Source organism: Chrysoperla carnea, chromosome 3 (assembly GCF_905475395.1).
Source record: "Chrysoperla carnea chromosome 3, inChrCarn1.1, whole genome shotgun sequence".
NCBI classification, from domain to species: domain Eukaryota; kingdom Metazoa; phylum Arthropoda; class Insecta; order Neuroptera; family Chrysopidae; genus Chrysoperla; species Chrysoperla carnea.
In genome coordinates, this window is record NC_058339.1 from 6,674,152 (window position 1) to 6,701,653 (window position 27,502).

A 27,502-nucleotide genomic window follows, 5' to 3' on the forward strand; every position below is an offset into this window, starting at 1 on the left:
ATACATCGCAGAAAATCAATTTTGTTCGAAACAAAAGAACTATATTTCACCGTTAGTAATTCATGAATTTGACAAAAGCTTATATACAGCTTCATTTCTTAGGCGAGACGATAGAACTCTTATAAAGACTTTGAGATCGATTCAAGAAGTCAATTATAAAATTTGGGAGCTAGTTTCATTTTATATACAATTCAAAAACACTTTTTGGCATCGTCAGGATGCATTTTCGTAAGTGTAAACAATTTATTATTTAGTAAAGAATTAATTAAAGTTGAACACAAATATTATTTTTGAAGGTTTCCTCGGTGGTTTTATCGGAAGGTTCCCTCGGCAATAGCTGCGGAAACGAAATATTAAAAATAGTCAAAGTTCGAAAAATTTGAGCAGAAAGACGGATTTCAATGTGGTTTTCCACATTCGTGCCAAGAAATTTTGTGGCCTAAATTGAAATATAAGAAATTAAAATATGCAATTTGCATAAAGTTTTCGGGAAATTTGTTATATAATCGGTCCAAACTCGTACCTCGATTAAAATCAATAAATCAATTTAGGCTTTAAGCCATATAACGCCTGAACTATAACCAAATCGTTGCAGTGTATGGGTGGCTTTATATGGGATTAGATTCTAATTAAGAATAGAAAATTGAATACTGACGACTAAAGTAGTGATGGATGCACGATTCTATAATTGAATTTATTAAAGCAACAAATTTCTAATTCAATATAATGCGTCGTTGTTCTCGAAATGACTATCAACATACAGTGTATGGTAAAAGTTTGGATACACAAACGGAATGTAGACTGACAAACCTTGGTACATCTTGCTCCAAAATCACGTCCAGATAGTGATGTTTAAATAAACTAAAGTTTTATAAGGAGCCGTAAGACTTATACCTCGAAATCCAAGAATAGTCAACGAATCTTTATAAAAACTGTGTGACTTCGTTGTTTAAAGCTCACTTCAAGAAGTTAAAAGCTTCCTTTATTTTTATGTAAGTACAAAAATTGATGAATTTACCACGGGAACTAAAACTCATTCTTGTACCTTTAGAATTAACTTTATTTAGGTACTGGCAACATGCTCAAGAAGTTCTAGCATATTTGAATAATCGAGCTGGAGCAAAATGCTCATAGCGTGAGTGCTGACAGATTAAATAGATTTGAAGGACTTTGAAATAGATTTAGCTACATTCAAGAAAATCAAATGTATGGATACTTTTGATCAATCCTGTATTATTTTATTATATCACTGTTTTATTTGTGTATTATTATTGTCGTTTCTAATTAAATAAACAAAGTAATAGTCGTAGTCGTTAGACATTGTTACATCCATATATTATATTGTGTTGTATTATTGTCTAAATGTATTCTCAATTCATTCGTTTTCAAAAACTTAAATGCTAGTAAAAATATAGCATTCTAACAACCGTCGGTCGGTCGGTATTCTACATTTCTATCTTACAATTTATTGAGTGTGTAATGCAACAACAACAACAACAACAACAACAAATTCTTTCTATATTATGTAAACACAACAAACTGAAATAAAATATTTGCTACCAAATAAGAGTCACTACACAAACGAAGGTGTGTTTATCGGGTTTTCAAGGCAGAGAAATGACCCCGCACAAATTTAATGTTAAAAAAAATACCGCTAATGGGTCTTGGATTGCCAACTCGATTGGGAAATAGTGAAATTAATCTAATTATATCACTGAATTATAATACTGTTCGATATTTTTGATGTTTTGTGTGTCCAGTTTTTCATATTTCAATATTTTAATAAATATAATTCAAGTAATTTAAGGATGTATGAGCATGACAACAATGTTTGATTTAAAGGCTCAAAATTTGTTTGTAGGTAGTCTTTTACTCAAAGAATATGTGCTTAAAATTTCAGCTTAGGTAACCGTGCAAATTTTTAAGAAAAAAGTCATTAAAAATCGATATAAAATACATTGGCTCTTATGGAGGAATCTCAAAAAACGACATATTTTGGAAGTTTTTGATAATTTTCATTTGGAATGAATGAAAACAAATTTAAAAAAAACTTTTTAATAGAAAGTGAACATATTAGCAATGAATAAGAAAAGAAAAGAACTAAGTGTCACCGTCCATATAAGGGATGTAAGAGCAGGGTAGATTAAGGGTTGAAATTATTTTTATCTAGTTTAAACTTTGATGATGAATTTTGTTATAACTTTATGAATGTAGACGAAAAATAAGAATCAAATTTTGCGATATGTGTCTTGGTTTTCGAAATATCGAAAGCTAAATAATTAAACAAAATTTTCAATTTTCGATATTTTGAAAATTAAGCCAGATATCGAAAAATTTTGTTCTTACTTTTCGTCTTATATCGTCAAGTAATAATATAAATTTATCATCAAAATTGAAAATATCTATTTTTAAATTTGTGCCCCCACTACCGTGCTCATACATTCTTAATAAAAAAACTTCTTAGAATTGTCGAATTTACCTGAATATGAAACAAATTATCAAAAAATATCTTGTTTTACTGAATTTTTGAGAATTTATGTTGAAATCGAATGTTGGGAGAGACTACACGATCTTGGGAATCAAATCCAGAGAGATGTCAGCCCCACATCCGTCTGATAATTCTTAAATAAGTTAATATAGTTTTTGTGTATTCTGAATTTTGTCGCTTTTATCTAATTTAAGAGGAAAGTGTTAATGTGTTATACATGTACAGTATAGTAGAGTAAGGCGTTGAAATAGAGGTTGAAAGAGATGTGCTTCAAAAACTTAAAAAGTTGTGCATCGATTAAGCTCAAATATTGACAAGAAATACAATCAGCTTCAAGGATTGTTTTTTATATATTTCTAAGCTTCGGTGGTGGAAACGTGGAGCAGGGAGTGTAACTTGTAAACCTCTACTGTAAAACTGTAACTGCTTCGCAAGGGGATATGGGGGAAGGAGGTAAAAGTAGGGATGTTGCCCAGTAAAGCGAGTAGTTCACAGCTAGTATGTATATAAATTTGAATTTCATTTATTTTTCTTATTTTTAAATATAAGTGACATCGAAAATATATAATTTATTAAGTAAGTACTATAAAACAAAATTAGTGTGACTAAAACGTTAGATTGTCGTTCCGATTAAGATAAGCTGAGACTATATTCCTGCCCTTTTTTATTTATAATTTTTTTCAATATAGATTCTATGTAAATAATTACTCTTTCAACGTTTTAAAAACTCCATATAGTTAAATAGAATACGACAACGACATTCGGCAGCAGCGATACGACCAACTGACACAAAACGACAACTCGAATGATGAGTACCAACTAGAGCAAGTAAGCAGCTACAAACAAATACAAAATAACAACAACAAATACTATTTTATGTGTACAAACATGAAAATTTAAACATAAAAAACAAATAAATCTTTTTATTTTTGTTTATTTATTATACTACTACTATACAGAATACAGAATACAGATACAGATACAGATATCTACTATACCAACCCTAACTACATACGTACATTGCTGGTCATTTAAATGTTTTTTAATTTTGTTTAAAAAAATTTAATTTGTATTTATATATTTATAAACGTATAGTTTAAATAAATAGACATTTTAATTTAGACAAGTTTTATTTGATTCAAATTATATATATTTATTTATTTATATTTAATGTATTTAGATATATAACACACAGGCAAAGACCTGTGTAACATTAAATACAAAAACAATCATGTGTCATTCTCAGTTAGGGAATAATGTACTAGGGATTTCAATAAAACTTTTTACATTTTTTGATTAACAAAGTTTCCAAAAATCACAAAAATTCCAAAAATCACTAAAAAATAGTGAATCATATAGATTATCCTTTTCAATTGGATATTTTCATGTCAAAAAATCTAGAGAGTGTGATAAAAAACTATCTAAAAAATTTAGAAAATCCTGTAGTTTATAATAATACCATAAAAATATAAAGTTGTCGATGATAAAAACAAAATTTTAATTTAATTATGAGTTCATCGAAGATCCATCCATCATTTGATGGTATTATAACAAATAACCACCATGGCTCCCACTCAAGAAAAGCTTGCGAGGATGCCATACCAAGAAGGTCTTAACAGATTAGGAGATAATCTGAAAAACCAACAATTAAAGGCATGGACCAGCTACGAGGGAGGGCGAATCGCCAATAGCCTGTTGGGTGAAGGAAACTCGCTCGGTAACAGAGCCGAGGAGATCTTGAAACTAAACAGAGTTGATATTAGAGTCATCGTAGAGTTACTCACATTGTAACCTGCAGAACAAGTTCCAACATCAGATTGGAAAAAGACAATCTCCCGCGTGTGACAGATGCGGAGAAAATTCAAAAGAAACATCCATCCACTTTCTCTGTTACTGCCCGGTGCTCCTACAGCAGCGAAGAAAATGGTTTGGTTCGGCCATAGTCGTACCAGAAGAAATTAGGAACCTCAGCGCTAGGCAAATCCTGGGTTTCAGTACATCAGTTGGTTATAGCCACTGAAAAGCGTAGCGGGGATAGAGTACAAGGGTTTATTTGGCTAGGTGCTCTGAAACATTGCTTCGAGGCGCGATGCTCGAGCATGGTCCGCTAGCCTCCATACCATACCATACCAAGGACGGTAAGGGCAGGACAGAAAAAAACTTGCTAGAGTAAATAATATATAAGATTATGTAACAAACTTAGAAGAACATTGCCCATGTACCATACAAATAATAGTAGTTGTTGGTAATATAATGGCGAAATAAAGATACGTGCATAAATGTCTGTTCACATGCAACGAACTGATGACGATACACTTAAGTAATAAAATTTTGTATGTTAAGGTTGTTAGTACGTTTCCAGTAAAAGTTCAACTACACGGCACACAGTGCGGCGCATAGCCAAAAATGCGGCCGAAATTCGAAAATTTATGTATTTTCATTCTAAAATTGCATCTCATGGATTTTTGGGGTCGCAAACATTTTTTGTTGGAAACATTTTTTTGTAAACCATATTATTTATACAGTAATTGAAAGCAAAAGTTTAGGTTTTCGCGCATTCAATTTGAACAAAAATAGTCTCTTTAGGAAAACAAACCACTTCTACTGGAATTTTTTTTTTTTTTTTTTGGTAGAGTAAATTCCGCCAAAACAATTATAAATAACAATTTTGCTATACAAAAAAACATTTTTGGGTAAAACTTTTTAGTCCATTTTGGCCTAAATTGTACGGATTGTTTTTGTTTCGAACAAAAAAAGTTACTTTTTTAATCAATAACAACTTTCTAATATAAAGTGTTCATCTATCGATTACCAATTATGGAGTAAAGTGAGCTTTTTATTGAAGTTCAAGTTCTTGTTCAAGTTTACTGTCTGCGTAAGATGTGCGCCTATACACCCAACGTATTTGGTTTGAAAAAAATAAATTTTTTAATTTAATCCAAAGCTTTTAGTTTTTTTAACCAGTTTTTAACACCACGAAAGAGTAGCCGCCATATTATGACGTCACACGTCTGTTAAGCACACAAAAGCTAAAATAATAAACAATTATCATAAATAATATCAGCAAATTTATTTACACAACCAACTGACGTCATGATCACATGATCACAGAGCAATATGGCGTCCAATAACGTTGAGCATTTTCGTCAAATTATTTTTAAAATTTTAAAATGAAATGCATTTTAATCGATTCCATAAAAAATGCTCAAGTCTAAGAGAACTAAAATAAATTTGGTAGATATCTACCTTAATATTAAGCGTAGAAACACTACAAACTGGAATATAAAGGATAGAATTTTAAATTAATATATGTAAAGAAAACTTTTAAATTTAATACTTGTGTGACAGAATATTAGAGTATTTCGTGTGCATGCATTGTTGCATTCAAAGCTTGTAGGTACTATATGTTTAATGGCAGTCTTCATATCATATTATTTTATTTTATGTCCAATTATTTGACGATACTCCTAAAATAAGATGAAATTTAAACATATGTATTCTATTCGTGACTGTAGGTATAACAAGGGAATTGTCGTGAAAATAATAGCGGATCTTAGCACCAGTTTTTATACGTTCTTTTTTTGTGTCTTACAAATTATTATAAAATTCTTAGTATTTAAGTTGATTCCGTATGTGACTGACACTACATTTGGCCCAAAAAGCGTTTTATTTTGCGTCATATTATAAAATCTATTATATTAACGGTTTAAAAATCGATTTTTTAAACTTTATGACGTCATCAGAATCCAAAAAATTTAATTTTGTCATATCACAGCCAAATTTTATCCAATTTTGATCATCCAAGTATGTAATCCTACTAAATTTTTGTCATTTTTCAAATTTATGACCAAAATTAACCTAGCTCAAATAGGTTTCAAGAATGTGGAGTCCTGGTCCTGGAATCAAACACATCAGTAATAGTTTTCGAAAAATTGATATCGTAGCTGAAAAAATGCCTCAAAATTAGTGTGTTACAAAAAGAATTCCAATAAAATCTGATCAAATTTACCTGTGTTATCGAAAAAATCAAATTTTTTAACTTTATGACTATGTAAATTAATGAGCGCCTTTTACATGATTTAGTTTTGCGCCTCTTTTTTTGTTGCGGCGATGGCGGATGCCTCCTTTGCCACGCCCTCGTTACGGACCTGGAAACAAATTTAATTAATTAATTTAAATTTGACGTATACTATACCATTTACAAGTGAACAATTGAAAGTTAGTCATATTTTAAATAAATCATCAATTTTATAAGATAACAGCGCTGCAGTCGATTTATCTGTCCTCTCTATATACTATGCTCCCTGCTAATAGCTATTCGTTTTAATTTACGGGAAATTCATTATTGGTACAGTTGAGTTAACTTTTTCACTTTCTGAGATATTAAAATTTTTTTTTTGAACAATTACTTAATTTTCTTTCAATCAACAAACTCTTTTCATGTACACAAACAAATAGTAAACTGTTAAAATATTTTTCTTGTAAATATTTTGCGTGTAATTATTACGAACCGAATATCTGCAGGCAGTATATTTTTAAATACAGAAGGGAAACACGAAGAATGTACACAACTATTGAAAAAGTAAATAAACAAATATAGAGAAGAAAAAAAATATATATTTAAGGGTGAAAAAAGAAAAACTTCCAATGAAGAAAAATATATATGAACAATAGTTGTCGGCATTTGTAAAAGGTAAATATTTTTAAATGGAATATTATACATTCTTTTTAATCACAAAATATGTGTCTACTTCTTGTATGGTTATCTAAAAATCTAGATATGATGTTTATGTACCTTTTGAGAAGAGAGATAAGTTCAGGATTTTCAAATACACGAACCGACTATTATACAAATATTATGTTAATTCAAAAAGAGAGCATTGAAACAAGTTTTTATGTAATGTCATCGACCGTATACATATTATTACATTGAGTGTCAGACAATTTTATGAATATGCTAGTGTAGTGATTAGCGAAACCAAAATCAAGACTATCTCGATGACATTACAAAATCTACAATGAAAACTTGTTTCAATGCTTTTTTTAACCGACTTCAAACAAAAAAGGGGGAGGTTATCAATTCGACTGTATTTTTTTTAATGTGTGTTACTTCAGAACTTTTGACTGGGTGAAGCGATTTTGATGATTCTTTATCTATTTGAAAGCGTGTGTTTCCCGTGTAGTCCCATTTCATTTTGATTCAGTTCTGACAACGGCATCCATGATAAAACCATAAAAGTCTTAAATTTGCATTAAGTATGCACGACAAAAGGAGGAATAACTCAATATCACACCAACCGATTTCGATTATTCTTTTTTTTTAGTGAGAAATTAGTTAGTGTACTTCAGATTCACTAAAAATCACCAAATAAAAAAAACTTTTAACAAAAAGAAAACCGATTTCAAAAGAAAAACTTTTCCAAAACAAATTAATATGCACTCTAAAAGTAAAAACATAACGATAATATAATAATATAGTTATACACACCGACTCCAAAAATAACAATAATTTTAACTATATTATATTATCGTTATTTTTTTACTTTTAGAGTGCATATTAATTTGTTTTGGAGAAGTTTTTCTTTTGAAGTCGATTTTCTTTTTGTTAAAATGCAACGAAAATTAAATTTTTTTTCATACTCTTATTTTAAATTGATCAATCAATAAGGTTATTATCGAATGTTTGTTCAAAATCAATAAAAAAAAAGGTTGATGCTTTATTGTATAAAAATAATTGATTTATTATTCGTAATAATAAGAAAATCAAACAAGAAAGAAAGTTTAAATAGTTCAATAATACTTAGTTACATATGTTGTAAATACTTTGAATCATCTTCAGATAACTTTGATTGTATACAAAAAGTTCTTATATATCTTCTAGCTAGAAGCATCTAGTATGTTTCTATGTAGGATGTTAGGTTAGTCGCAGAAACGAAACACTAAAAACGACCAAAGTTAAAAAAATTTGAACATTAAATCGGAATTGTATGCAGTTTTTGGCATTCGATTCGTTAGAGAGTCAGGAAATTGTGTGCATTTTATAATTACATTTTAAATTAATCGTAAATATACTAAATTCACGATTTGGTTAATATTGATGAAAATGATTCCTTGTTATTCGGATGTTTTGGGGCTGTATTACCCTGAACACAAATTGGAACCTCAGAGTTCAATTCTATTGCGATATTCGTGCTCAACGACATCAAAAAACCCCGACTAAAGAGTTTGGACCTATATATATAACGAATTTCCCAAAAAACCAAGGAAACCACGAGGATACCGTTCACCCTGGGCACCCGGTATCTCGGAGATCAATTTTGTAACGATATTCGTGCTCAACGACCCCAAAAAACCCCGACTTACGAGTTTGGACCGAAATATATAACGAATTTCCCGAAATATCCCGGAAACGACGAAGATGCCGACGGAGTTCAATTCTAAAGCGATATTCTTGTTCAGCGATCCCAAAAACTTACGTGTAACAAGTTTGGAATCGTTTTCATCACTATTTAATCGAATTGTGAATTTACTATACTTACGATTAATTTAAAATGCAATTATAAAATGTATATTATTAATTTTTTATAACCCAATTGGTTGTTGGTTCTGGTACTTAAACTAGTAACCAATTTATAAAAATTTCGCTACCAACATATTGATTTTATGTTGATGGCACTGGGACTAACACACATATATACCGAAAAGTAATAGTCAACTTTGATTATAGTTTTCAATAAACTTTATAGAAGTACTAAGTTTGGTACGTTTTTAACACATATGGAAAGAAAGTTTAATCATATTTCAAATTTTTTCAAAGACATATTATTAACTACAATCATTTCAACCCATTTCATAATCTTATAGATTAAAATGAAGCAGGCTGAAGTGGATCTATAATGTTTATCCAAGAAGACTCATCGTCATGTCAGTTTAGTAACGATTCGACTTTTTATTGTGCCTTCATCAAGGATCTTAATTTATGTTACATAAATAAACATCTTATAAAATTTGTTTTTACTTTTTTAGTCGAAAATCATCGGTAAATTTCTTTTAAATGTGTTTTTAGAATTTAGAATATTATAGAATACTATTTGATTTTGAATATTTATTTTTGTCGTTGTCGAAGTCATTGATAAACTGAGAAAATACTAAATTTGCTTTCTTTGTAAAATTAATTATTTTATATTTCTACATAAACAATTATAATGAAATTTGAAATTCGATACCGATACCGAAACGAAAGTGTTACCAAAAAACTGAAATTTTGTGGGCCAATTAATGAGTATTTAATACACCTTCTGTATAAATTTCAAGTCGATTCTCTATACGGTTTAATAGAAATTAATTATTAACAAGTGAAAACAAACAATTGACTGAGTTAATTGTTGAAATACTATGCATAGTCAGTGTTGATTTCTTTATCACATAACACATACAAACATGTGACACATGCATAACTGATAATCAAGTATAGTACATATTATAAAATTTCCGCCTAATAGGCGCCCTCACGGGTAAACAGTGATGTTTACGAAAAAATGTTTCAAACAAAAGTTGTTTAATTTTTGATAAGGAACATTTTTTACATTTAAACTTTTGTTCTATCTCTAACGGTTTACAAGATGGGTCCTACGGACCCAATTGACCTATGGTGCTCATTTACGAACTTAACCTCACTTTTTAAGTCCTGAGTACGCTGTAAAAATTTCAGCTCGATATCTTTTTTCGTTTTTGAGACGAAAACCGGAAATGGACTAATTAGGTGATTTTATGAACACCTATGACAAAATTTTTTTCGTAGCATCATTATTTTTAAGCGTTACAAACTTGGGACGAAACTTAATATACTATATATATTTCATATAAACATGGTATAAAAACAGTCGTTTTTACATGGTGGTATATGAAGAAGTCCTAATAAATGTTGAGTTTTTAATCAATAAGTGCTTTTAAAAATGTTTTACCATTTACATAAAAAACATTTATCAATATTCCTCAAGTTTTAAGCTTTAAAATCAAACCAAAATTAAGAACTGTGCTTAAAAAACGGTAAACTTTTTTTGGATGTATAAAAGAATGATTAATATGTTAATAAAATATCAAATTTTTTTAATCATTTTTTTTTTTTTTTTTGGTATCGAAATACCTTAAATAAATATCAAATGAAAGGTTCGATCATCATGAAAATAAACAGGCTTCTATTCACATGGTTTTCGAATCGAGGGAAACCAAATTCATTAAGATTGGTTCAGGATTACGACCTCTATAACTTCACGAAGATAATTTATATTTTTTCGAAAGCAAATTTTAAACCATAAATTGTTGATATTTCTATGTTGGAGTCTCAAGACTGACTTTAAGTCCGTCACTGATAATAATGAATAAAGTAACATAAACAAAAGTTTATGGATTTTTGACAGCTTTTATTTAATTCGTATATGTATGATAAAGTTTCATCAGTCATTCACTCACTAGTCTCACTTGTTTTTATATATTAATGTTGTTGTTGTTGTTGCTGTTACCGCTCTCTTACTGAGTGAGTCGGATACGACACTTCCAAGACTGAGAATGAACTTGGAATCTATTCTAGGTTGAATTTTATTAGTTTTTATACTACCAAGTAGGTATAAAAGACTAGAAAAAGAATAAGCTAGATGCACATGATAGGTGCATGAGTTTTATTTCAGGCGTTTTGATGATAACGAGACACTACTTTATTAATATAATTTTATAAATGAACTTGATTGATTGTATATGGATTAAGAGCCAGGACAAAAAACTTCGTTCAATTTACTTAAGCGTATAATTTGAGGATTGGTTATAGTAGTTGTGTACACTCACATACTGCGGTCAGTCAAGCGAACGATAGAACAGGGTCAGATATATTCTATCGAAACGGTCAAGTTTTACGTGGTACTAAAATGAATTAAACTATTAAACTAAAGCTGAAAATTGTTATACAGATTGTATATTACATATAAATAACAGTTATGATTGTCAATCAGTTAGGTGTTAGAACAAGGCTCGTCAGTCAGCCCTTATTTATGAACAATAAATAAATCAGATTCATTTATGATTTCCGTGGTATTTAAATGAATTTATTAAAGCTGAAAATTGTTATACAGCTTGTATATTGCACATAGATAACAGTTATGACAGTCAGTCAGTTAAACGTTAGAACAGGGCTGGTCAGTCAGCCCTTATTTATGAACACTAAATAAATAAGATTCATTTGATGATTTCCGTGGTATATAAATAGAATTTATTAAAACTGTTATAACAAGGAGCTGATGCTAGCAATCAAAGAGCACAAACAAAGGTATATTGGACATATAATTGGAGAAGATAGATATGAAATACTTCGTTTTATCAGCGGGAAAGACGCAGGGGAAAAGGTCAATAGAGAGAATTTCTGGCTTGAGGACCTTATAAACATCATTCAAGAGTTTTGATTGTGACATATACAATCAAAGAGGTTTGATTCGTTCTTCCTGACTCCTTCTGTACTTATGAACAGCCAACTATACACAACATATATAGATATATCAACAAAATCAGATTAAAAAGTTTTTGTTGTGTTTCATCTGGATTAGGTTAAACGATATCTTTTATAAATGTACTTAAAAAGCACAACAACGCCACTATATTTGATTAACGTAAACAATAAACATACAATATCGTCAAACAGACAGACAGACAGACAAACAAGCAGTCTATCTATCTATATAGAAGCATAATATCGTACTACATAGATAAGAGTAATAGTGAAGTGAGTAAATTTAAAAATAAAAACAAAAAGTGTGGGGGTGGGTGTAGGTATATTTACCACAATCGTATTCGTATGTAATGTAGACATACTATAATATGCTGGTACGGGTGGTGGATGGTGATATTACCGACTATAGAATAAGTTATCCAACTACTCAACCCTCTGCCCAAACCCTTTTGTGGATTTTGTTGGATGATATTCGTTCAGTGGTAAAAACAATGGTAAATTTGGTGAGTGAAATAATGTTTTGTAAAAATACTTATTGAAACTACTTGTTGTTTTAAACTAACTACGAAAGCTAACAAAGGTTTTTTTTTTTTTTTAAGTAGGATCACTAAAGGCGTATCGCTTAGCCCGTTTCGTAGGAAGATTTCCTTATTTTTCCTGTAGAAACACCGAATCATTTGAGTACCGAAAATATGAGAGAGGAAATGTTTGTTGACTGATGCATATATTTGCTTCCTTCAAGAATTAAGAACCAAAAACTTTCGTTTTTTTGACATATGCCTATAACAGAGGCCACCCACATCATTATTTAAGCAAATATTTTGCATTTGGTCATACAGCAAGAGTTGAGTGTGCAAAAATCGAGAACCGCATTTTGTCTATCGATTCTTGTTCAGAAAAGCTTATAGAATAATATTCCGGATGTTGCCAGAAACCCTGTTGGTTCAATTTTTGTATACAGCCCCCCCCCGATACAGAAATAGCCAAATTCCAATTTTTTTTTACCAAATAAGGCTCCCCGAGGTTTTTTGGGTATATTCCTAGAGTTCACTGTTTTTGTTCACTCCAGAAAGGTAATTGTCAAATAAATTAAATTTTTGAGCATTTCAAAATATTAAACTCATCTTTGAACATCTTTTACAAAGTTCTGAAGAGTAATAACATCAGATTGTATGATTCATAAGCCACAATTTTTAATTGTTTCAAGACAAATAACAGGATAAAATCGATCCGAATTTCGTTGCGCAATTAAAAATCAAATATTCTATTGATCAATTAGTTTTTTACGTATCTTTCTAAAAATCGTCTAGCCTGTCATGTTAAAAATGGAAAGTTATCTGTTTTTAAATATTATTTGTATATGTACATATTTTGAATCGATCGATATAATCGTTTTAAAACGAATCTATTCATTTTGTCCGTAGGTACCGATAGGTATAAATCTATCCAGTTGTTTGGATATAGAATGTTATTTATTGATACTTACCTGTCTATACTAAAACATTATTGATAGGTGTACAATGTACATGCTAGCTAGGATATACATTTATTAAAGATTTCGAATGCATTCTATTCGATGGCTAAACAAATCGATACAAACGAAGTATACCACAGAATAAATAATAAAAATAAGTAAAATTGATATTTATGACATGATACTCAAATACAATTTTATATTTCTAATAAATACTCCCATCAAATTTGTTATAATTTACCGAAGTTTTCGAGGCAGCAATAAATAAAAATTTTCATATGCGCAGAACAAAACAAAATGGTGATTTCGAAAAAATCATCAATTCTCCACAACTTTTTGTGCAATTTACTCGAAAACAATGCATTTTTAGAAAAAAAAAAATAGATAAATCGATAATTATCGGACGTAAAATTTTCGATCGATTTGTTTATATAAACTGTTTCTTATCACTTTCACATTTTCTGAAATATCAATGAAAAGTTTTCCGTAGTTTTGGTGGTTTTTTTAATTTTCCTTAAAAAGTGTGCATTTTCGGCGAGAACTATTCTTAGGGCTGTAATGTGTACTGTTAAGGTTGTTAAGAAAGTGGAAGGTTGTTTATTGATAAGCACAATTATATCATTCATTATTTAATAAAATTATTTGTTGACAATACAATGACATATCTTCAACACACGTGCAACATTGCCAAACGTAATATAATAAAATTTCATACATTTTAGAATAATTTTTGTTAATTATTTCAAAAACCAAAGACAGGAATGGTTTGATGCCATTTTTTAGCTTAAATTCTGAATAAGTTTTTTCTAGCTATGTACACTTTCTCCGTATAACCTCATTGAGGAGATGCAAATATTTGATGAAAAAAGTTAATAGACATTTCTCCCCAAATGAATGCTACCAGACTGTGTTAACTCACCTATAAAACATACAAAGCTTGTTACCGTTTTACTCAAGAGAAGTTGTGTTTTTTTGAAATTAACAAGAAGGGTAACATCTTGCAAAAGAAGCACAATCGAGTGGGCCAATATGGGTTTATTTGATAGACAACGATCATTTGAATCTAGAGATTGTGTTTGAGACACTATTTTAGGGACACCTCGCGTGTATAATTGCCGGTCAATTTTTTTAGAGTGTTTCATTTGGTAGCATTTTCTTCATAACAACCTTAAATAAAAATTATATTTTTGCATATGATTATTGTATGTAACCTTCATGTTTAACCTAATCAAAATCAATAAATATTTAAAAGGAACCAATTTAGACGTTAATCAATTGATTGAAAGCGGACAATTAACAATGTCATGTATACTATTGTTGTTGATTTTAATTTTAAACAATTGTTATAAATATTTTGTAGAGGCCTCATGTGATTGGAAATCTTATGAAAACGGTCCAGTGCTTCAGTGCGATTCGCAATCAAGTCTTACTTATATAAATAATTTGTCACCTATAATACGGGTAAATAGTTTTATTATTCTTATTTTTATATATAAACATTTTTCTATAAACATTTAAGAATCAGAAATTTTCACGTCACTGTTGCGATCGAACTTTAATTGTTATCAATTGATAACAAAAATACCTTATTAGACCATATTAGGTTTGACCTATAAGACCATATTCCTATCATAGATTTTTGCATGTTTCTCCATTCAGTTTGAATAAAAAAGATTTTTAGAGAAAAACAAACCACTTTTAGTGGAAAAATATTTTCGTAGAGTGCCTAAATTCCGCAGAAGACGTTCGAAAAAATATTCTCGGGGAAGACTTTTCAGTGCGTTTTTGCGTAATCTATAAAAACTTTCTAATTAAGTGTTTATCGATTTATTACCAATTATGGAGTAGAGTGAGCTAAATAGAGCAAATTGAGGCTAATAATCAAGGCCAAATTTAATATCTGCGTAAGATGTGCATCGATGCACCCAATATTTTTTGATTAAAGCATTTTTATCGATAAAACATATTTTTCGAGTTTCAAGTATATACCAACTTAAAAAAGGACAACTTTTATTGTTCCAGGATAGTATAACAGAATTAATTTACAATGGAACAACAGATCAAATCTTACAAGAGCAAGCATTTAATTTACCAGGTTTACAAAAATTAACCATCCACAATACAAACATTCGATCCATTCAACGAGATTCATTTGAAAATTTAAATGAATTAACATATTTAAAAATAAACGATAATAAATTTTATTCTTATATTAGAGAAGGTACTTTTAATGGTTTGTGGCAATTAAAAGAATTAGTTATAGTTAAATGTGCATTAAAAGTTATAGAATCGAATACATTTCAATCATATGGACTTGAAGAGTTAGAAACATTAAATCTACAAGATAACAAAATACGTTTAATATATTCAGTGACATTCGAACGTTTAAGGAATTTAAAAACTTTAATATTAAAGAACAATCATCTTACAGAAATAATAATAAGTTTATTTTTTAATCCATTTCCACAACTTGAAAATTTAAGTTTACAAAATAATCAAATTCAACGATTAATCGTCAATGAACAAATGAAATGTTTAACACATATGGATTTATCTGGTAATCAAAATTTACAAGTGGAAAATATAAGATTTGTAAATTTTCCATCATTAATTACAATCGATTTAAGTAATATTAGCTTAACAATAATCCCACAAAATACTTTTTTCATGTTAAGTTCCACGTTAAAAACATTAATATTAAATCGAAATAAATTAACAAAATTAACAAATGGTGATTTTTATAAGTTAACTAATTTGAAAATATTATCAATTAATCATAATTTAATAAAATCATTTGATGATAATTGTTTCGATAAAACGATCGAATTAAGAACTTTAGATTTATCGTTTAATCATATTAATAACATTTCGAGAAATTTATTTAAAAATTTAAGGAATTTAAAAAAATTACATATAAATCATAATCGTATAAGTTTTTTATATAAAAATAATTTTGATTTTTTAACAAGTCTTGAAATATTACTTTTAAATGATAATTATTTAACTGATATATTTTATGGAACATTTAACAATTTGAGAAATTTAACGGTATTGAAACTTAATGGAAATAAAATAAATAAAATTGAAAAAAACTCCTTTAAAGGATTTAACAATTTAAATATTCTTAATTTGAATGGAAATAAATTAAAACAAATTAATTACGATATTGAAACTGAGATTGCGATAATTATTAAATTAAATTTTAACGAATTGACTAGGTTGAATAACGATTCTTTTTTAAATAAACGAATATACTCACTTAATCTTGCATCAAATAAACTAATCAAAATTGAAGCTAACACATTCTATGGAATGGATTGGTTAAATTCGTTAAGTTTACGCAATAATTTACTAGAAACATTACCAATGAATTTATTTAAAAATTTACATACTTTACAAAAAATTGATTTACAAGGAAATCAATTAAAAATATTATCAAATAATATTTTCTCAAATTTAGGATCATTCTACGAAATATCAATTAACTTAAATTTTAATCAAATAAAATATTTATCTCCGCAAGCTTTTGAAAATAGTAAAGTAAAAGTTTTAACAATAGCTTTTAATAATATAACATTTGTTGAAGAAGCATTTTTTAGAAATTGTCTAAAATTGAAATATTTTATATATTTTATGAATCCAATACAATGTCAATGTTATTTTCAAATGTTGAATATAATGAAAGAATTGAAAATTAGTGAAGGATCTCATTATGAGTCGCAGTTTGGTATGATGCCAGTATGTACAGTGACCATTTATGATGATTGTATTCAAGATACAAATTTAAATTTATTTGTATTCCAATCGTTTTATCTTGCTATTCAAAATGCATCATTGCCCGTCGATTTAGATATGAACTAATTTTATTGAAGAAAACATTTTGACCGGCAACTTTTTCACCTTTAAAAAATACGTACCATAGGACGTATTAAGTACCATACGTACCATAGTACGTAATTTATTACGTAAATAATTAACTTAAATAAAATGAATAAAATACACAAAAGAATTCACAGATTACAAACGTTATTTAGTAGTAAATACGTACTATAGTACAAATGGGGATGTTGACTTAATTTTTTTATCACTTCAAATGAAGAATTCTTATACTTAACGAATAGAAAATTGAATTTTGGTTAATGAAAATATTTAGAAATATGCATAATATGAACGTTTATAATTAACCAAACTCCTATAATTAACCAAAAATGGAATATAGACTAATGACGTCATTGCACGGTATCACAATAAAGATTACATATAAAACAGACAGACAAAAGAGACAGACAACAATCTTTGAATGTTTATAACTTCTTTATTTTTTTAAATCAGTTTTAGAAGATATAATCACTTCAAATGAAGAATTCTTACATACTTCTGATTTAGTAGTCAACCCAATATGTGGGTACATTACCAACATTGGTTTGATCAGGTTAAAAATATTTTTTGTGCATGTTTACAAATAATTCTTTCGGATATAATTAAAGATGTGGTTTTTGATCATTTTAAATTATCTGTTTCGTAATACCTTAAGGGATGCTTATCTTCCAAAATCGATTATTGAAAGGAATTTTCAACAAAAGCCAAAATTAATATGAAATGTGCAGGGTCTACACCTTTACATATTTGTGTTTAAAATTATAGAAGGCCATTATGTAGATGTAAATGTCATATGATTAAAATATAAAGTGATCAATGAAAACTATTTCACTAAATGTCGATATTGATGTATGGGGTATATAAATTTACTAGCTGCGGACTACCCGCTTCGTGGGTCAGCTTCAATTTTAAATACAAAGATTATTGTGTTATAACCTTCATTTCATATGCCATCACTTATTCTTCTTTTGTTCACAATTTCAATTTTGTTCACATTATTATTCTGGTGTGGAACCCTAATTTTTTTTAAACAACCCATGTTACTCCTTGATAAAGAAGCTTTCTGTGCGTAAGGCATATATCTTGAAGTCTGTGGCCTAGTTCAAATCATCTGTTGCTTTCACCTTTTAAAATGAACACATATTTTGCGTTATTGCATTAATTTCAGTTACTCATTTTGTAATGACTTCGCCATTCTCTGTATTTCTTCTATATTTTTATTTTCTGAGCAGTATACTTTTTTGCCGACGTCATCACACAAAAACTTTCATCCCCTATTTTTACCCCCTTTAGGGTAAATTTTAACAAACTTTGAATGTCGTATTTACTTCTAGCCTTAAAAATAACAATTTCTTATAACCTTTTTTCGCATTAAAAAGTAGCCAATTTCCTTTCTCAGACTCTAGATTATCTCTGGACCAAATTCAAATCGGTTCAGTAGTTTAGGCACGATTGCGTAACAAACAAACAGACGGGCATAGTTATTTTCGCATTTATAATATTAATATAAGGATTGAGAAATAGATAAATAATGAATGTGGTTGATTAAACAGTGACATAACACTACAAATATATCAAGCAACCATAAGCACAAGCATAAGTGAAATTATAGTCTGAGCACTGAAGGAAATTTATTAGGACCTATTAATTTGGCGTCGTTGCTGTCAGGTATATAATTATGTCCGACGGTTTTTAAAACCCTAGACCACACTGTCCACGTTTTTCAACATTCAAGAGTTTGTTGTACAAAGTGTTAAAAGGCACTGAATATTTTCATTAAGTAGTACCGTCAAATGGTCATAGATAAGTTGTCATAGATATCGCTATCAAGTGATAATAAATTCCTTGCTGCGTTTCTTTCAGAATGATAACTCAAATATGACATATCATTCTCATTTGAAAATGATGCAACCTTTTCGAAAAAAAATCGTAGAGTAAAGTTTGATAGTTTCGTCAAAAGGAAGCCACCCACGAAGTTTTAAGTATTGCCCAAAGACTACTTTTTTTTAAAACTTATATTTTCACTTGTATTTTATTATAAAGTAAAATATTGATGCACCAATTTAGAAACGATTCGATGGCAATAGCAGTGGAAAGCATCCATATTAAACCTTCGTAAGACAACGATGCAACATTACGATGAATCATATTTTTTAAAAAGAATGAGATATGTCGCGGGCCGCTCGGTAGGAACTATGTTTGTACCTTCGTACAAATAAATAAATATGTGTAAGTATCGCGCTAATATTTTTATAGCATAGCATAGCAAATGGTGCTACAGCCCGGGGTGGGCCTTGGCCTCCTCTACAATACGCCTCCAAGCAAAGCGGTCCTTGACTGCAGATCCCCATCTAGTGACTCTCATCAACTTCAAGTCACCCAGCACCTGGTCCAACCATCTGAGTCGAGGTCTTCCTCTTCTTCTAGTGGCATATATCTTTGCTTCAAGTATTTTCTTTGGCATTCGTGTGTTTTCCATTCTCTGAACGTGTCCGAACCACCTGAGTCTTTGTGATTTAATGAACTTCACAACGTCTTCTCCCTGTAGGATTTCAAGGATTTCTCTGTTGGTTCGGATACGCCAGTCATCTTCGTTCTCTCGGATAGCCCCATATATTCTTCTTATTATTTTCCTTTCAAATCTCCTGATTCTTTCTTGATCCTCCAATGTTAATGTCCAACTTTCACTGCCGTAGGTAATAATGGGCCGTATTAGAGTTTTGTATATTGTCATTTTGGTCTTCCGGGAGATGAGTTTGTTTTTCAGGAGTGTGATGTTAGCAAAGTAGGCTCGATTTCCACTTCGGATCCTTTCTTTTATGGCGGCACTAGTTCTTCCTTCGTTGTTTACAAGCTCCCCTAGGTATTTAAATTCTGCTACCGCCTTATATGTTATGTCGTCTATTGTCAAGTCATCCATCGTCCTCCGATCTTGTGAGGCCGAGATCTTCATGTAGACTGTCTTGCTTTCGTTAATTACCAATCCCAATTTTTTACCATTTTCCTGTATTTCTCTAAATACTTCTATCAATCTGCCTTTGGTTCTAGCAAATATACCTACGTCATCAGCGTATGCACATATTTGTGACGACTTGTAGAATATTGTTCCCCTTTGATCAGTGTCTTTTATGGCTTTGTGTAAGGCTATTATAAACAGTGTTGTTGAAAGTCCATCTCCCTGCTTGACACCAGTTGTAATGTCAAAGGGTTCGCTCAGCTTGTTGTTAATTTTTACTTTTGCTTTTGTGTTTTCCTAATATTTTTATATATAAGATATTTTTCTGAAAATTTAAGGTATTAATTTAAGAATTCAAATACTTGACTTCGACTGCTTCGATTTCTGTAGAATTATGTCAATGAAAAACGTTTTTTCTTCTCTATTTTATTTATTCAATCTGATAACCACGCGTCCAAAAGTAATAAGTCGATATATAGGCCAATTTCCGTAACTGCTTAGGCTAAATTCTATATTATTATTACGATGATATTTAATGTCATAATACTTCAACCATCTTCATTGATCGAATGAATAATATTCTGACTAAATATTCAGAATCTTATATGGATGTAGATGAGAGTTAATCATATATAAATATAAACTAGAGATGAAACGAATATCCGGTTACTAATACCATTTTGGCTTATTCGGTCACTTGTTTTGAAAGCTCGGTAATCGGTGTAACAGTACCCAGTTTTTTATTAGTTATAGACAACAAAAATTATCGAAAATTCTATATTATAACAAATAGTTTGTGGGTGATAACATGAAAAAGTGTACCATGAATTTCGATCAGAAATTTGAAAAGTATGACCCAAATTTAGTAGGATTACATACTTGGTTTATCGAAATTGGATAAAATTTGCATGTGATTGAGCAAAGTTAAATTATTTGGATTCTGATGACGTCATAAAGTTAAAAAATTCGATTATTTTGATAGCACAGGCAAATTTGATTCGATTTTATTGGAATAATTTTACTTTATTTATTATCAAAAAAATTTCGTTTTGGATGTTAATCAGATCCTTATACAAAAAAGCCTTGTATCATTTAGGAGAGTAATGAGTTCCTTGTTTTGCTCGGAAACGTACAGAGAAATCAATACTTTAATTTGATACTCTATCATTTAAATAAATTATTAAATTAAAAAAGTTTATCAATTAAATGTGCAGATTCTTTAAGGTAAAATGACACGATTATGGTAACTCCCCAATTTTGTCTTTACTCTTATGTTAAATACTATCAGTAAACGTATTTTCATCAAAATCATTTGAGCCCATCCCGATTTATATAAGGCGCAACCTAAATAATTACCACCGACGCTATGTACCCTCGTTACGACCCTGAGCTTCAGTCATATATGGAATCATCCTTGTATAAGAATATAGCATTACATGCGGTCCGAAAGAAATGAGCATACAATACGTGTCGCAACACTTCCCTTTTTACAATTGATTTCCAATTTATTCTAAATATGTAGTATTCGATTATTAAGTGAAATAATTATTCGTTCTATCACTATTTTATACACACACATAACAAAAAGCACATCATCTATATTGAGGAAGCAATATCATCTTCATATTTGAGATATATATTTCTATATAAAATAATATTTGATGTGTACATACTATAAATTCCTTACTCTGATCAACTACATGTCTTTGATTGATTGAAAATACCTAAAGCTATTAAAATATGTTTTCCTTATGTATCTTCACGTCTTCATTCTAATGTTGTACTTATAACGCTGACAAAGAAAACGAGAGCTTTTTAATGTTTCCTTTAAACATTAAATTTAAAATTTTCAACTGAAGTTTTTGCTAACTTTTTGGTACTTAAATTTGATTGTATACGGTGTTTGATATTTGGGTTGTGGAATAGAATAGTATTGAAACATTTAAAAATAATTAACTTAAATAAAATGAATAAAATATACAAAAGAATTCACAGATTACAAACGTTATTTAGGTACAGTGTGTAGAAAAATTATATACATACATATAACTTAAATTATTACTTCACACGATGTTTTACAAAATTTTTCTTCAGGATTTTTGTTGTTCATTTTTTTTGTCCAAACAACCCTCTATCAAATGAATAAATACAAAAATCTTTTGAGTCAGTCCACGAGTGCAACGGACATTGGGCTTGGATTAATCGGCGACAAATCAACCAATTTAAGTGGTAGATATATCAAATTAAACGTAATTAAATAACTTGAAAATGCTGCGTTTGGAATCACTATTTCGAAGCAAGCATTTTTGGATTCGGAAATAAATATATATAGCATTACCAACGCTAACTTAAAAAAAAAAAAAAAAAAAACAATGACACCAAAATCATTAATCAGTAGTTGATATGTATCAACAACTAGAGCCAAAATTACATTTTGAACACAATATATCATCAAATACATTTACAAAAACATCATAAAAATATGTTACCCGAAAAAATATATATAATACCTTTAAAAATATAAATACTAGACACAAGAACACAGTTATGATAAACTATGTTTTTAAAATTATGTTGAACTGTCAAATCGAAAACAAATTTCATAAATATCTGCTTTCTTTTTCCCTGATCATGATCTTTCTCGAATGCCATCTACGTTATTTTCAATGTACGATATATAGTAGAGGAATACAGAATGTTCAAGAAAATTCTGTTCAATTTGTTCAAGTAAACTTAATTTGATTTTGGGAATCTCGAGGAATATAATTGGCAGGTTCCAAGGAGTAATAAGACATTGATCAATCATCAACTTGATCTCAGGAATTAAAACAAGTATTGATGGTTTCGATTCTTAATTTGTGAAAATTCATTTTTATGTTGAAATATTTAAATAAAAAAATTTAGCTTTTTTTTAGCTTTAGGACATAAAAGAAAAACCCTCAAAAACTATTAAATGATCAGAAAAACATGAACTTTTTTCAGCTTTAAGCTAATATCGTTTTTAATGTATTCAAAAAATTTCTTAGACATGATTTTTGTTGCTTAAATTCCTTTTTCTAAATTCTAACCTTTGACCAAAAACATCCCATTATTTATTTTAATATTTTGACAATGACAAACAAGGTCCCATTGTTTGATAAGATTTTTTTTTTTCGACAATCCTTGACAGCTAATTATTGTTTTTGTTTAAATTGTTTACGTAAAAAATACTAAAAGATTCGATTTGTATATTTATTACCATTGTTTTTAATAGTTTTCTATGTATTGGTTAGTAAAATTTCGGGAGACATCGTATTCACAGTATAAAAAAACCAAAAACCAACCGCAAATGAGATTTTGTAGCCTTTCGGGGTTAACACAATATCGAATCAAAAAAAAAACAAAAACCATCAGGTTCGCCGGGTATTTGTCTGTTGTCTGTCTGCGGCATCGTAGCTCCTAAACGTATGAACCGATTTTTTTTATGAGTGTTTTTGGCTATGTTGTAAGAAAACCAGTTCAGTTTGCAGAGAGATACAAGGAAAAAAACGCATTTGCCAGGGTTTTTTTAAAGTTTACTTGTCAATATTTTGATGTTGATTCACTTCCTTTTACAAAAAAGAGTACTTTTTCACTTTATTACAATATATTAATAATAGTATTTCAATCTTTATTTCGGAAAACATGGTTTGTGATTGTTTTTAAGCCACGAAATATAATATTTCAACACTCTGTATATGTCTCTCTCTCTCTCTGTACCTTCGATAGTCGTCAGTAACATACTGAAAAATTGATTCCAATAATAAGAATATTCCAAGTACAGTCACGAATTCAATATACCAACCACTGGCTTCACTATTTGATATGATAGGTAAAAAAGTAAATGATATGAAACTTGGTTGAAATGAAGGTAAATATTACCTAACCACTTACGAGATACGACAAAAGTAAAACAAAACCGTGCAGTTTCTTGAACAAGTTCATTTGAAAATATTGTTTCTTAAACTAAATCAGAACTAAATTTATCCCAAAGATTATACAAGATTCAATGACGGAGAGTTCAGTTTAATGTTTATTTATATTATTGCCTACATTCACCTTAAATAGTGTCTTTTGTCATCTATTGGTTTCCAACCCTCATTTAATCTGCACATTTGATATTTCTAAAAACATCGAAATACATGGTACACCAGTTTCTGATTTAATTTGGCTAATACTTACAATAAAGCAATATTCGAAAAATATTTAAAATTTGTTCGAATGATTTTGCGAATTATCATGCGTGAAGCGATAAATCTGCTAGTTTATAAGGGAAAATTGGTGAAATTGTCAATCTTTTATACAGGGTGGGTCATTTTAATCTAAAATGGCTTATACCTCGTTTTGCAGTTAACCGATCAAAAAATAAGAAAAGTTGCAGAGTTTGATGCAGGTTATCATGTTCTGACATGATGTTGGGCCTAGTTTTTCGAGTTTCTTTAATAGCCAATTTAGATCCTAAACGGTTAGAGATAGAATAACACTTTGAAAGAAAGTTGATCCACATAAGAAAACTAACCTTTCATCTAAAACTAATTTTTTCGAAAAACATATGCTTTCGGACAAAATACAGCTTAAAAATATATCATTATTGATTGCATTTAATAATTTACTCAAAAGAAAACTACGGAAAAATGTCTTTTCTAATACTAACCACGGAAAAATCTTTTAGCCAAAAGTTAAATCAAGGGCAGAAAAAGACATTCCTCTGTGTCCATGACTTTAACCTACCTTTAACCTAATTATCTATAAATTTTTTACCTAACCTTTAACCTAATTATCTATAAATTTTTATTATTAAATGCAATAAGACTTTTTTTAAAGTTGCATTTCCTCCGAAAGCTAACGTTTCTCGAAAAAATCAGTACGAAGTACCTACTCGAAGTCAGTACTACTAGAGAATACATTTGGTCTCAAACAATTTTTTGAAAATATGTTAAAATAATGTTTGGGTTGGTTCCCTGTAAAATCGGTTTTGTTTCACTGTGTACGTTTAACACTAGCCAGGCATATCTATCTATTCATTGTAATTTATAAAATAGTAATAGTATTACGTAAATAAGAGTTCATACATTTAATATGATCACTCATAAATGCCCACAAAATTTTATGACTTAATTAAAAATTGTGAAATTAAATTATTTATTTACAATTTCAAATATTGATTTTGTAGTTAACTTTCTACTCAAATTCGAAAGATTTAATTTAGAAGTTTTAGCGTCAACCTCGGTAAATGATTAAGTGTTTAGATATTTGGTGTTTAGAGACTTTGACCTTTTTTTAGTTTTTTGAAAGATATTACTATCTACGAGACAGGAATATCAAGATTTATTAAAGAAGACTTAATAGAGAGCAAACACCCAAGTTAGGTTGTTTTGTCTATGTGCTTTTTATCAAGTAAAATAGAGGAGAAATTTTCTAGAGCACAAATATAAAATTTTTGATTCTACTAGAAATAGCTCCGCTCGTGCGGTACCCGTGGTTAAAACCAGGCTTAAGAAATAATATATAAGTGATAAATATCAACACTTTTTAGGCAATTTTATTACAGATATGAAATACTAATTACATACTGAACAAAATTAAATCTTAATATTAGTTCTCTATCCTATTTTTTCTTAAGCGGTACATTTTTAGTCCCTGAGTCTATTTTTCGCCAGTCTAAATGTTCAGGAAATAAAGTTTGGAAAGAAGCGCTTTCCTGAAAGAATAACCATTTCCCTTTTCCTGTTATTTCTATCAAAACAATTCCTGTAAGAAAGTTGTGAATGATTAATGAACATGGGTACTTGAATTAACAATTAATAAAGGTCTTTATTTTCTCAATTTAAGCCACTGTATCATCCAAATACAACTGTTAGTTTTTAGTTCGACTCCCCAATGAATGTACGCATGTCAGTCGGTTTTGCTGACTAAATCCAATGACAATTGGGTGCTATAATCGATATGTAAGTTGTTCTAAAATAATGGTTATAACTCTTCGAATTTTCTTTAGTATACATATTGAATAGTGTTCCCGGTTGGGTAAGGCAATACTAAGCCTTCAATTTCTATTTTTCTACAATAGTTTTAAGTTCGATTCCCCAATATATGTGCTTATGTCAGTCGATTTTACTGAATAAATCCACTGGCAATTGGTTGCTATAATCGATATGTGAATTTTTCTAAAATAAGGATAATAACTTTTCGAATTTTCTTTAATATTCATAACGAATAATGTTGCCGGTTGGGGAGGGCAATCCTAAAACTACAATTTCTAATTTTCTACAAAACAAATTTCTTATTCCTAAATAATTCCAATAATTTTTTGTTTTTGCAAGTTTCTACTGATCTTTTATTCATCAATGGATAATTCATTTAATCAGAAATTTATTGCTCTGATCTCTAAATATCAAACTCACCAAAGCTTGTTATATTTTTTAGCAAAGATTGTTATTATAAAAAGTAGTTACACCACGCAAACATATTTGTTTATTCGTCTACAACAACATTTTTATTGCAGTCAATAATCAAATATTCATTAGTAATATACATTTTATATAAACAAGGGCAATCACACCATCGTTAAGCCCAACTGCACAAACACACCTCCTAGTTATTATAAATATGTTGTTGTTATCGTAATAATTATTTTTATTTTATTTTTTTGTAAATTTGTTATTTTTCAAATATTAAATAATATTTAATCAACGGTTCGACATAATACAATATTATATACCTTTGTTCGTAAATATGTTTATCGAAAATAGGAATTCGTCAATAACTGTAGAGTCCGCAGATCGAATTTGAAGAGTTTGATGATAATATGATAACAAAATGAATGATAACAAACTGAACTTTTGTTGAATGTCGCTAAAGCATTTAAATCTATGTTGCACAGATTTTTGGGTACCGAATTAGTCGCCTTATCGATTAACAAATTATATTTTGGAGGCTTATTCTGTTTCTATAAACCTTCGCGCCACCCTGAAATTGTACAATGTATAATGCAGGAGTGACCCGCTTCATATATAAAAACTACTTCACTTGGAGTATTTAACTGAGTGGCAGCTAAAAACTAGTGAGTTAATAACTCTCAAGACCTTACATGTGGTCAGGAAGGTAGGGTAACAAATCGCATGAGTAGAAAACTGTTGTACACATGTCGGGCCTTTTTAATACACTTTAGAAAAAACTTTCCAAAAATATATA

General features: G+C 29.4%; 1 protein-coding gene across 1 annotated transcript; it reads left to right on the forward strand.

Moving 5' to 3' along the window:
• The first annotated feature begins 4,767 nt into the window (after positions 1 to 4,767).
• On the forward strand, positions 4,768 to 17,319 carry LOC123295073 (leucine-rich repeat-containing protein 15-like). The gene is made up of 4 exons (XM_044876286.1): positions 4,768 to 4,808; positions 15,675 to 15,841; positions 16,754 to 16,993; positions 17,144 to 17,319. Exons 1-4 carry the CDS (start codon positions 4,768 to 4,770, stop codon positions 17,317 to 17,319), a joined length of 624 nt encoding a protein of 207 aa, XP_044732221.1.
• The last annotated feature ends 10,183 nt before the right edge of the window (positions 17,320 to 27,502 follow it).

Bases quoted from the DNA above. Each gene is read 5' to 3' on its own strand.
- LOC123295073 (XM_044876286.1), top strand. From the start codon at position 4,768: ATGTCTGTTCACATGCAACGAACTGATGACGATACACTTAA. The intron at 15,842-16,753 runs GTTTAAGGAATT...TCAAAATTGAAG, and splicing joins ATATTCAGTGACATTCGAAC to CTAACACATTCTATGGAATG. The intron at 16,994-17,143 runs GTAAAGTAAAAG...ATATAATGAAAG, and splicing joins TCCGCAAGCTTTTGAAAATA to AATTGAAAATTAGTGAAGGA.